The sequence below is a fragment of the Crassostrea angulata genome, chromosome 1 (genome assembly GCF_025612915.1).
Source record: "Crassostrea angulata isolate pt1a10 chromosome 1, ASM2561291v2, whole genome shotgun sequence".
NCBI lineage: Eukaryota > Metazoa > Mollusca > Bivalvia > Ostreida > Ostreidae > Magallana > Magallana angulata.
This window is the reverse complement of record NC_069111.1, coordinates 4335418-4347201: the sequence shown is the minus strand read 5'-3', so window position 1 is coordinate 4347201 and position 11784 is coordinate 4335418. Positions and strand designations below refer to the sequence as shown.

Here is an 11784-nt window from a genome sequence, read left to right as displayed (position 1 = left end):
ATCATAGCATGAGGATTATTGTTTTATATTTGCAGGGCTCTCTATCATTTAATTTCAACCCCCATTATTTGTCACTGTGTCCACAATAAAAATATGAACCCTCAACAGGCGTTATTCTTATAAGTAAAACCTGTAACATATAGGTAAACACTTCTCCAATCTCTCTCTCTCTCTCTCTCTCTCTCTCTCTCTCTCTCTCTCTCTCTCTCTCTCTCTCTCTCTCTAGAATTTCAAGAAGTGATAATTTAAAAAAAAATTCAATATGTTTCTATTAACTAATATGTACTATTATATCATGTATGTACATATATTGTAAAAAAGGAAAATTCAATTAAAAACTAAAAATAGCTGAATTGTTGTACAAAATCACTTACCTTTATTTTTTCATTAAAAACACCCCAGCAACAAGCCTATGATAACAAACGTTAGCAGCCTTTTTTTCAAATTAACGTATGTTTAAACATCTGGTTCATCACTTACGGTCATTCAGTATTTAATGCACTTAAGAATCAAAAGAGAAAAATACTTTTATGATATAATTCGTTTTTCCAAAATATCAATCAGTTTCACTTGCCAATGGAATCCTTCCTACCATTCTGATTTTGTTTGTAATTTCGGATTCATTATCTCTTTCAGGCATAATGATTTGGTCAGTGATGTTCATTAATTATTATGTTCTCAATTTTCAGGGAGAAAGGTTATTTACACTCCAAAGGTAAATCTATCTTATAACTGATTTTCATCCTTTTTCCTATGTTGTCAAATGCTTTCCGATTTACAGCAATCATATTAAAATGATATCATTATACTTAATTTCTACATTCGCCATAACTACAGTCTGACTTTTCTTCTGGTTTTCCATTTGGATCACAGAAGTCATATGTTATCATACAACAAAATGTTTTACAATGTAACTTTTCACAGCATCTTCCCAAGTCAAAAATTTCTGATCCGCTCCGCTCTTCGTGAAAAGCGGAGCGGATTACAAACTCTTGACTTGGAAAGATGGTTTCACAGGTAAAAACCGTAACTTGTTTTCTTGAAATGTATTTATTCTTTGAATGTTACAGTACGCATTGAATGAACATCGTAAACGTTATTGATTTCAAGTTCTAATTTGTTTTATTGTTGGAGATTTAACTTTTAATTGGTTTTTATATCATAAATATAGATACTTAATAAAATCCTCTTAAAATCCATGCATCATCAAACTTTTTTCAACAGCTGAACTAAGAGGTCCGCTAATTTAACATAATCATCCATTTCGTTGTAAATGTTAGCTGAAAGTCTCAAGAAGAGTTCCCCTTGGATTGGGTACACAGCACAGTTGATTTTGTGTATATTCATGATGTCGTTATACAGATTTTCGGAACCTTCCTGAAATAAGATTTGAAAAAAAATGAAAGATGGTTTCTACAAATATAAATTTTCACAAATTTGAAAAATAAAATCTACAAACCCATGTCTTTGTGTAACGTTCGAACTTATCAAAATCTGGTAACAAAACAAGTCTCATTCCTGCGGCTTCCATTGATTGAGGAATCTGAGGTAGTTCTGTTTGTAGCCTCTCCGCCATCATCCTGCAAGCGTCGTCCAGGAGTTTCTTTGTATACTTCACTATTTTATCCTGATTAATAGGTTGATATTTATATTAAATTTGTGTATTCCACATAATCAATACCGCTATTATTAAGAATACAAAATCAATCCTAATCCAGCTTTGAAATCATGCATTACCAACCATTCCACCCATATCCTTGTAAAACTGGATTGCATCTGGAATCAAGAAATATGGAGTGTCGTCACGGGTACCCTGTTGTCCATATTCCAACTGGAACCCTTTATTGTACATATGTGACGTCACGAGGGGAGTGCACCAACCCTGGTGATCCTTGTGGACCCAGAGAATAGCGCTTCCTCTCGGGGTATACACCCACTTATGGAAATTCCCTGTGTAAAAATCAGGGCAGAGTTCCTCTAGATTTATCTCTGCTTGCCCTGGAGCATGGGCGCCGTCAATCAAAACCAGAACCCCGCGCTTTCGGCACTCCTCTATCATTTTCTTTATTGGTAGCAGCAAAGCCGATGGACTGGTTATGTGGTCTTAAACATTAAATAACTGCCTTAACTATACACACATTGCTTTAAATCTGGCACAAATATTCTTATAAAGCATTGTCATGTATAAATGGTACAGACTCAAAGAACAAAATTATATAATTACCAAGCACGGCCATTCTAACATTTGGGTGCTCATCTAAAGCTGACGCCATGTTTCTGACAATTTCCTCTTCATTCTTGATGGGAAAGCCTATCTCAAACTGATGTATGTGTCCTCCTGAATTTATGATATTGATAAATATTTATATTTATATATAAAGAACAAGGGACGTTATTGGCCGAAGTTTGCCGTGTTTCAAATATGCACAACAACAAACATTTTAAAAAGCCTTGAATTTATCAAATCCAATGGCATATAACTTATATATATGACTTAAACATATATATCATGAAATTAATGTTGAAAACTGTTCCATTTTTAGCAAGACGTCGAAATTTTAAACGCAACGCCGTGCATATCTACGGGAGAAGTAAGTCTACCTGTGTTTTAAAACATACCGGTATCTGTGCATGAGTTTCGGGCTTGTGAACCGCAGATAACAAGTTTCATTTCAGTTTCATTGAACTTTTGAAATTATAAGTGTTTAAATACAAAATTGTATATATTTTCGCCTATATGACTTACATGTATATACTTCTGATGCATTATGCCACATTGCATCTTTTCTAATCAAGAAAATTTCTGTTGATTTGAGACACTATTTGAAGGTGTAGTGAGTCAGTCACATGTAAATACAAGTACTTTACGTCTTCCATTGGTTATTCACTTACATTGTAAGTACAGGAAGCAAAAGCTTTCATACTATTTCTGATAACAAGTCTTAATTTTAAATGCATGAACAATGAACTCGAAGAAGGTAGGGGAAAAGGGGGAGGGGGGTCTTAGACTCTCTGAAAGTTTGATAAGCAATCTCAATTAAAAAGATATCATTGGATGAAAAAGATTGGACTGGACTTGAAAAATGTTAAAAACAAATTGGATCCGTTCATGTTTCACAATATTGTTCGCACCCAAATCTACACTCAGAGAGAGAGAGAGAGAGAGAGAGAGAGAGAGAGAGAGAGAGAGAGAGAGAGAGAGAGGGGGATTTTACACGTGTAGTTTTCTGCTTAAACACGTAGTATGTAAAAAGAAAATTAACTTTCACACATAGTGTGTGTAAGAATCATATTATACATTAAAAACACTATAAAATACATTATTGTCAAACATATTTCTATTTTCTTCGGACTTGAAAAACTTTATCACGGAAAGAGCGCGTGGTGCAGCTCGCGGGGTGATTTGATTGACAGGTATAGTACGTGGACTGAAACTGCTTTGTTGGATTCTATTACAATGTGCATTACTTTAAACGATAACACATTAGTGAATTACAAATGAAATCTCTCTCTCTCTCTCTCTCTCTCTCTCTCTCTCTCTCTCTCTCTCTCTCAGTTTCTTTAAATGAATGATGTCTGAACAAAATATTTAAAGTGTCCGATAGAGATGAAGTCAAAAAGTTTAAGACAAGATCACGGAAGAAACTTAATTTAAATGTTTAAATTGTCTGATAAAGATGAAGTCGAATATTTTAAGACAAGATCATGGAAGGAACTTTATCTAAACGTTTAAAGTGTCATATAAAGATTAAGTCAAAAACTTTAAGACAAAATCACGGAAGGAACTTTATATACCGATCCAATGATTTTACGATTCCTTCTATAAAAACTAATATACAACATGCACAGTGTAGGAACGGAGGTGTACAGTAATGGGGAGCGCTGTTTGTCGAAGCAAATAAACAAATAGAAGAGATAGCTCGGCGAACAGTCGAAGATTTTAATCAAACGAATTGATAAATGGATGTAAAAAAAACCCAAAACTTCCTTAACAATTCGATACGTTATGGTAATAAACTGGCACAAGTACAAACAGTTGTATTCCTTTTGCAACATGATTTTCAATGAACTTTTTGACAATCAATATCCAAGGTCACATTCCAAAATTAAAATGATTATTTTGTACGAAACAAATCATTAATATATAAAGACTGAATAGGGGACATGTGGAGGTATATATATACTTTAAGTGAATAATATGATAATTTGATATCATTGCAAATAAAAGTAGAAAAAATCCTCAGAATATCATGACTTGTCATTATTTCATACTGTACGCGTAACGCAATTTTAAGCATATAATTTTACTGTACGCGTAGTTCTATAATTAAGCATTGGTTTGTAATGGTAAGTTAACTCAATAGAATGGCCATTGTATGAATGACCTCATCACTTCAAGAAATTTCAATGATGAAAACAAATATTTTTTCTGCAGTTTTTTGTAATTAATAGTTTTTTAATCGACATTGCACATCCTTTTGTATAGCTGCCATATGCACACGAGTGCTATTTTGAAAACAACTATATAGGTTTTGGATTAATGAGATTTAAAAGCGGAGTTCTAGTACAAGTATTTGGATTCAAGTATTTATACGGTTCGCCGCGGAATTCACGTCATTTCTATATAAAAGCAGTAAAAAATCTATAAAATTAAGACATTTAGTATTAATAATAAAATAAATAGTGCCTGTTTGGGAGGGTAACAGTTGAAATTGACACCCCTCGAAAACCATTGTCAACCTCCGCTTCGCGACGGTTGACAATGGTTTCCTCGGGGTGTCAATTTCAACTGTTACTCTCCCAAACAGGCACTATTTATATAATAGTAGTATAGATAACTAGATGACATCCCGCGCAAGCGCGGGAAATAACATTTTACAAATTAATGGGCTTTGTTTTTTTGTATACATTTGTGTCCGATTTTTTTCTTAATTGTTTTTTTAGCCTCTTTTAAAAAAACGAGTCTTACAAAACGTAATTTCAGTCAACAAAAATATTATAAACAATGTGCCGGATAATTATGTCAGTGCCAAGGTGGCATTTTTGCACCCGCTTAAGAGGCAGTTTCGGAAAAATTCTTACATACAAAATGATAGACCATTGTCTAGAAAGTATATAACCACTTTTGTTTTTAGTGTGTTTCACCTGACAGGTGAGATATTTACCTTTAAAAATTAATATCCCATAGGAAAATGATAATTCCCATAGGAGAAATGATTCTCCTACAGGAAATATTGACAATCTTATAGGATTTTCTAAAAAAAAACCTAGAGGAATTATATTTCCTGTAGGAGAATAATATTTCCTGTGAGAATTTGATTCAGAAAGCCAGTTTCCCTGTAGGAAACTAATATCTCCCATCAGATTTTATCAAATCCTGTCAGAATCGAAATTCCTGTATTCTTGTATTCCGATAGGAAATTTCAAATTTCCTGTAGGAATATTGTTTTCCAATGGAAAAATTATTTTCCTGTAGGAATTTATTTTTGAAAGGCAAATATCTCACCTGACAGGTGAGCTACGTTGATAACAAAGGTGGTTGTTAACACTTCAAGCAATGGTCTATCATATGGCATATTTGAATTTTTTGATATATGCAGCTTAGACGGGTGCAAAAATGCCACCTTGGCACTGGCATAATTATCCAGCACAGTGTTTATAGCTCATTGTAATGTTCGAAGCTACGCATACAGATGTTCATCTGCAAATCAGACCTACCCGTTAATACTTATAAGAGCTACGCGTGCAGTGAGAAATATTGAGAAATATCGAGGCATTGTAAAAAACAAAAAACAACCCCCCCCCCCCAAAAAAAACCCCTTCAAATTCAAAGAATGCATTGCTTCCTTCATACATGTAGTTTTTTATCTGAAAGATATCGTATTGGGGAAATATTTTCAAAACAAGAAACAACATGTTTTGTGAAAGAAATGAGAAACTCTTCTCTAGAAATTTTGATTCGATTTCTTATTGAATGTTTCACTGTTATCATCCAATAAAAATATTTTCCGAAGAGATATTTTAAGATTTTATGATTGAAATGACGAGCATAGAGATTAACTTATTCTAGTTTTAAACAACCGTGTAAAAATCGCGATACTGTCCCTCCAGATATTAGTTATTTACGTATTTTCCGTCTACAATGTACATTGTACGATCAAAATACTGTTCGCAGCGCTATTTGTTCTCTCGCTTCGACAAACATCACTACCTAAAACTGTACACTTATGTTCCTACAATGTGACATGTGCATGTACATCACAAACATGCATTATAGAAAAAAAAATTAAAATAACAAAATATAAAACTATATTATTCTTCTTGAGAAAGTACAATTGTTTTCATCAGCCCTTAGATTTGATTTCGTTGAATACAGTTCGTGAGAAAATATTACAGGAGACAATATATGTTCTACCGTTATAATTCTACGCGCTATTTAAATTGATCAGACTACTTTAGGGCTAACAGAATAGTAACTTATCAATTTTAAATGCATTCTACTAATCAGCTTCCCACTAAGCGTCGATAGCGTTGGTGACGTCGATAACAGTAGATAAAAACGTCATTGACGTCAGTAAGATATCATTTTTTTAAATGATGAAATCATGAGCCGGCACGTAAACTATAAAAGTGGTTGTCGCATGTGAAAATGTCTAATTTTAACAAAAACTACTCATAAAACATCATATTGTAACGCTTGAACGAGTATTCCATGTTTAGCGCACATTAATGACGTCATAATGAACAATGACGTCATTTTAGTACCTGTAGGATTTTGCTAATAACATAATTAGTACAATGCATAACTTCAATAACGCAGACAAATACGTTGAAAGTATTGTAAGTTTTGTGAATAATTAAGATATGACAGAGAGACTCTATGTGTACATCAATAATGTATAAACCTTTATAAAACTCTGCAGACTTCCTACATGCATTCTCTACGGCTCTGTACGTATGTGTTGTGGCTAAAATCTCGTCGTCCTTTTTCCACGGGAACGCTTTCAGGACACTGTTTATACCTACATCATAGCAAAGACATACAGTTACATGTAATTACAACGTTACGTATTCGATACCAGATACAGATACAGATCGTTTATTTCTAATTCAGAGTCCAGAACAGACAAGTATATGACATATTATGATAATTACAAGAGAAAGACATGCCAAAGAATAGTGTAAAAATTATCAAAGTATGATAATTAAGGCATATGACAATGTTAATTCCAACAACATTTCACTTAAAAAGGATTACTATAGCATATTATCATTTATAAATTTGCCCACAATATTAAGAATTTCCTTGTCTTCAATATTGAGTAACCGAAAAAGTGTTTGTTCATTATACTGACTACCAGTTCCTGACACACGTTCTACCGAATCAAGCTCAGACATTGACCTTATTTAAATTTATTAAAAGCTGTTTTTATTTGTTGCTTTAGAGAAATAACTATTCATTCTTATTAGAATATTATAGTAAATAATAATTTTTTTATCATTCATGTGAAAAGAGCATAAATGAACGAAATGTACATTTACCAGACAATTGATTGTTACTCTTTGTAACTTAGGCATGTTACTTAAAATTACACTTTATAAAGATATGAAAGTTACATTACAATGAAGTTAATTTACAAAGACGTGCCGTGTATTCCAATTTTCATTAGGTTTATGTTAGTGATGCCGACTTTTTTACCTGTTGTGGCATTCTGTACCAGGACCACATTATTTGGATCCGCCCCCAGAAACTCGGCAGCAGCTTGGATCGCTGTGGACATGAGCGGTTTCCACGCTTGTCGGTAAAATACATCCGGATTATCATTCACAACATCGAGTAATCTAAACAAAAAAATTAACAACTTTTAATTGTAAGAAATGTTGTGCTGGGTGGCTTAATAACGAGGTAAATAGTCTGCTGATTTGTATATTATTGACAACAAATTCAAAGTCAAGAGCTTGCTATTAGAAAACATATTTTCCATTGAATAGATAATATGAAATATCACAATGCATAGTAAGGTAGGATGATGTTAATGTTTCTAAATTTAATTTTTACCTGTATAATGAACTGTTTTACCTGTATTTTTACCTGTATAATGAACTGTTTTTCATAGAAAGAAATGAGTCACATTTGATAAACTATTGTATAATTTCATTTTAAAACCTTCTTCATTCTGTGAATCAAAATCTCGAGGGCCTTCTAAAACATACAACTTATCAGAACCAGACGATTATGACAGGTATACATTTATAAAATCAATCAAAACGTTATCTAAAACATGAAGAATGGTATCCAGTCACACAGCTGTCGCTGTAAAACATGTGTCGTCATCTGTCGGCAATCGACTTTCACCTCTATCTACATAAGTACACATAGTCTTACCTTTTGACAGCATTACAATTGTACTGCTGACGACATACTATACACGACTTTCTTACTGTTTTCTCTTCTCCCTGATTGAAGTAGGGACTACCCCGAATGATCCATGGTTAATGAACGTGAATCCCTCCTCAAAATGGAAATATTTCCTCCTTACTTCAGCCCCGAACTCGACGTCGTTGAGGGTCATTGTTGATAGTGGCGTGGATTAGTTTGGGGGCGTGTCTTGTCGTGTTTTGTAAACAAACTCGGCAATGGAAAGGCAATCTGAACACCGATTTTAATTTTGCAGGTCGGATTTTGAGTTATGTCAACAAGTGTATGGTTTGACCTGGTACTCTCCACTTATCTCAAGATAAGTGGAGTCTTCTCGATAATAAGACTAGAAAGCTGCACAAAAAAATATAACTCGATAGTATTTATAAAATGATGATAATTTACGAATAAGTTTATATACATGACTGTATTAACATTGACAGTGTTAATGCTCGACATTTTAACTGAACATAGGTTTGAGCTTATATCTACAGGTACATGCTATATTGGATTTCCATTTACTTGGTCGGTCAATTAGAGCATTTTAAGATTTAAACACTTTCTCTCAGCGACATTCGGCTCGGCTTCTTCACATTCACAATACTGTCATTTGTAGGGAAATAAAATATCGTTTATCATTATTATTTTTTAATGACAAGTTGTAAATTAACAGCACATGTGATTATATTTGTGTAGTGTTATGTTTAAAACAACAAAAACACCATTTGAGAATACAAACTAATTCCCACGAAAAGATCTAGATACTAAAATACTTACGTTTTAACATATACTTGGGCAAACTAATATTTGTATTGTAACTTATGTTGATTTATCCAGCATTTCTCATCTTTTATGAGTTAACTAAAACCTTTCCCCAGCAACTGTGTTGGTTTGCAATCACTATCCTACAATCACTATCCTACGATATTTGATACTAGAGCACAAAAGTGTATGCTTTTGTAATAAATTTGTAAAGTCTGTTTGAAATTTCACATTAGTCTTCAAATCTTGGAAATTGCTTCAAATAATATACACCAAAATTATCCAGGATTGAACATACTTGTAAGTATCACGTGTTACACTGTAATATCAACCACTCAAACAGAAGGATCTATCCAAATATCTATAAGCCATAAAGTTGATACGATATACGGCAAAACGAAACCAAATGCCAGTTTAGATCTTTTAGAGACAGTTGTTGAAATACAGTGCAAATCATTATACGTCTTGGTTAAATTTTCTAAATACAAGTTCGATTTTGTATACAATGTACATTTTGCTCTTCTATTATCATGTACATGTACTGAATACTCTCTCGAACATAATATACTCAACATACATGTAAGAGAGAATTAACGAACATAATATACTCAACATACATGTAAGAGAGAATTAACGAACATAATATACTCAACATACATGTAAGAGAGAATAAACGAACATAATATACTCAACATGCATGTAAGAGAGAATTAACGAACATAATATACTCAACATGCATGTAAGAGAGAATTAACGAACATAATATACTCAACATACATGTAAGAGAGAATTAACGAACATAATATACTCAACATACATGTAAGAGAGAATTAACGAACATAATATACTCAACATACATGTAAGAGAGAATTAACGAACATAATATACTCAACATACATGTAAGAGAGAATTAACGAACATAATATACTCAACATACATGTAAGAGAGAATTAACGAACATAATATACTCAACATACATGTAAGAGAGAATTAACGAACATAATATACTCAACATACATGTAAGAGAGAATTAACGAACATAATATACTCAACATACATGTAAGAGAGAATTAACGAACATAATATACTCAACATACATGTAAGAGAGAATTAACGAACATAATATACTCAACATACATGTAAGAGAGAATTAACGAACATAATATACTCAACATACATGTAAGAGAGAATTAACGAACATAATATACTCAACATACATGTAAGAGAGAATTAACGAACATAATATACTCAACATACATGTAAGAGAGAATTAACGAACATTATATACTCAACATACATGTAAGAGAGAATAAACGAACATAATATACTCAACATACATGTAAGAGAGAATTAACGAACATAATATACTCAACATACATGTAAGAGAGAATAAACGAACATAATATACTCAACATACATGTAAGAGAGAATTAACGAACATAATATACTCAACATACATGTAAGAGAGAATTAACGAACATAATATACTCAACATACATGTAAGAGAGAATAAACGAACATAATATACTCAACATACATGTAAGAGAGAATTAACGAACATAATATACTCAACATACATGTAAGAGAGAATTAAAAAGATGCTGAATAAAACATTTTTATTTGTGAAAAGATCGTTAAATACAATAAATAAATTATTTACAAGCACCAACATCTGAAGGGAAACAAAGCACAGCAATACGTATATAAAACACAAAAATAGGAATTTAACTAAGAACAAAAAATCCAAAAGCTTAAAATGTCAGCACACAATGAGCTGAAGACCATGGAGTTAAAAGCGTAGTTGTGTCCTAACACTTTTATGTTCATGCAAATAATTCTAAAGTGATTTAAAAATCTGATTTTGGTTTATTATCAGTTTTAAAAAGTGATTTTGTGATTAAATGATAATATACATGTACATAAACACAAAAAGAAACTTGTTCGAAATATTGACATACAACTTATCAGAACTAGACGATTATGACAGGTATACATTTATAAAATCAATCAAAACGTTATCTAAAACATGAAGAATGGTATCCAGTCACACAGCTGTCGCTGTAAAACATGTGTCGTCATCTGTCGGCAATCGACTTTCACCTCTATCTACATAAGTACACATAGTCTTACCTTTTGACAGCATTACAATTGTACTGCTGACAACATACTATACACGACTTTCTTACTGTTTTCTCTTTTCCCTGATTGAAGTAGGGACTACCCCGAATGATCCATGGTTAATGAACGTGAATCCCTCCTCAAAATGGAAATATTTCCTCCTTACTTCAGCCCCGAACTCGACGTCGTTGAGGGTCATTGTTGATAGTGGCGTGGATTAGTTTGGGGGCGTGTCTTGTCGTGTTTTGTAAACAAACTCGGCAATGGAAAGGCAATCTGAACACCGATTTTAATTTTGCAGGTCGGATTTTGAGTTATGTCAACAAGTGTATGGTTTGACCTGGTACTCTCCACTTATCTCAAGATAAGTGGAGTCTTCTCGATAATAAGACTAGAAAGCTGCACAAAAAAATATAACTCGATAGTATTTATAAAATGATGATAATTTACGAATAAGTTTATATACATGACTGTATTAACATTGA

The 11784-nt window shown here is 32.7% G+C and overlaps 1 protein-coding gene across 3 annotated transcripts; it reads right to left on the bottom strand.

The window, feature by feature from the left end:
- Positions 1-1031: 1031 nt before the first annotated feature.
- Positions 1032-11544, bottom strand: LOC128174327 (uncharacterized). 3 transcript variants are annotated; one of them, XM_052839909.1, is made up of 7 exons: positions 11368-11544; positions 7700-7842; positions 6906-7022; positions 2225-2338; positions 1742-2103; positions 1460-1627; positions 1032-1377 (listed from the first exon to the last, which is right to left on the bottom strand). In XM_052839909.1, the coding sequence occupies exons 1-7, from the start codon at positions 11496-11498 to the stop codon at positions 1207-1209; spliced, it is 1206 nt and encodes a 401-aa protein (XP_052695869.1). In that variant the 5' UTR covers positions 11499-11544; the 3' UTR covers positions 1032-1206. The 3 variants fall into 3 exon arrangements, with proteins under 3 accessions (XP_052695869.1, XP_052695863.1, XP_052695872.1); XM_052839903.1 differs by lacking the exon at positions 11368-11544 and adding an exon at positions 8443-8621; XM_052839912.1 differs by lacking the exon at positions 11368-11544 and adding an exon at positions 8387-8509.
- Between the last annotated feature and the right edge of the window lie 240 nt (positions 11545-11784).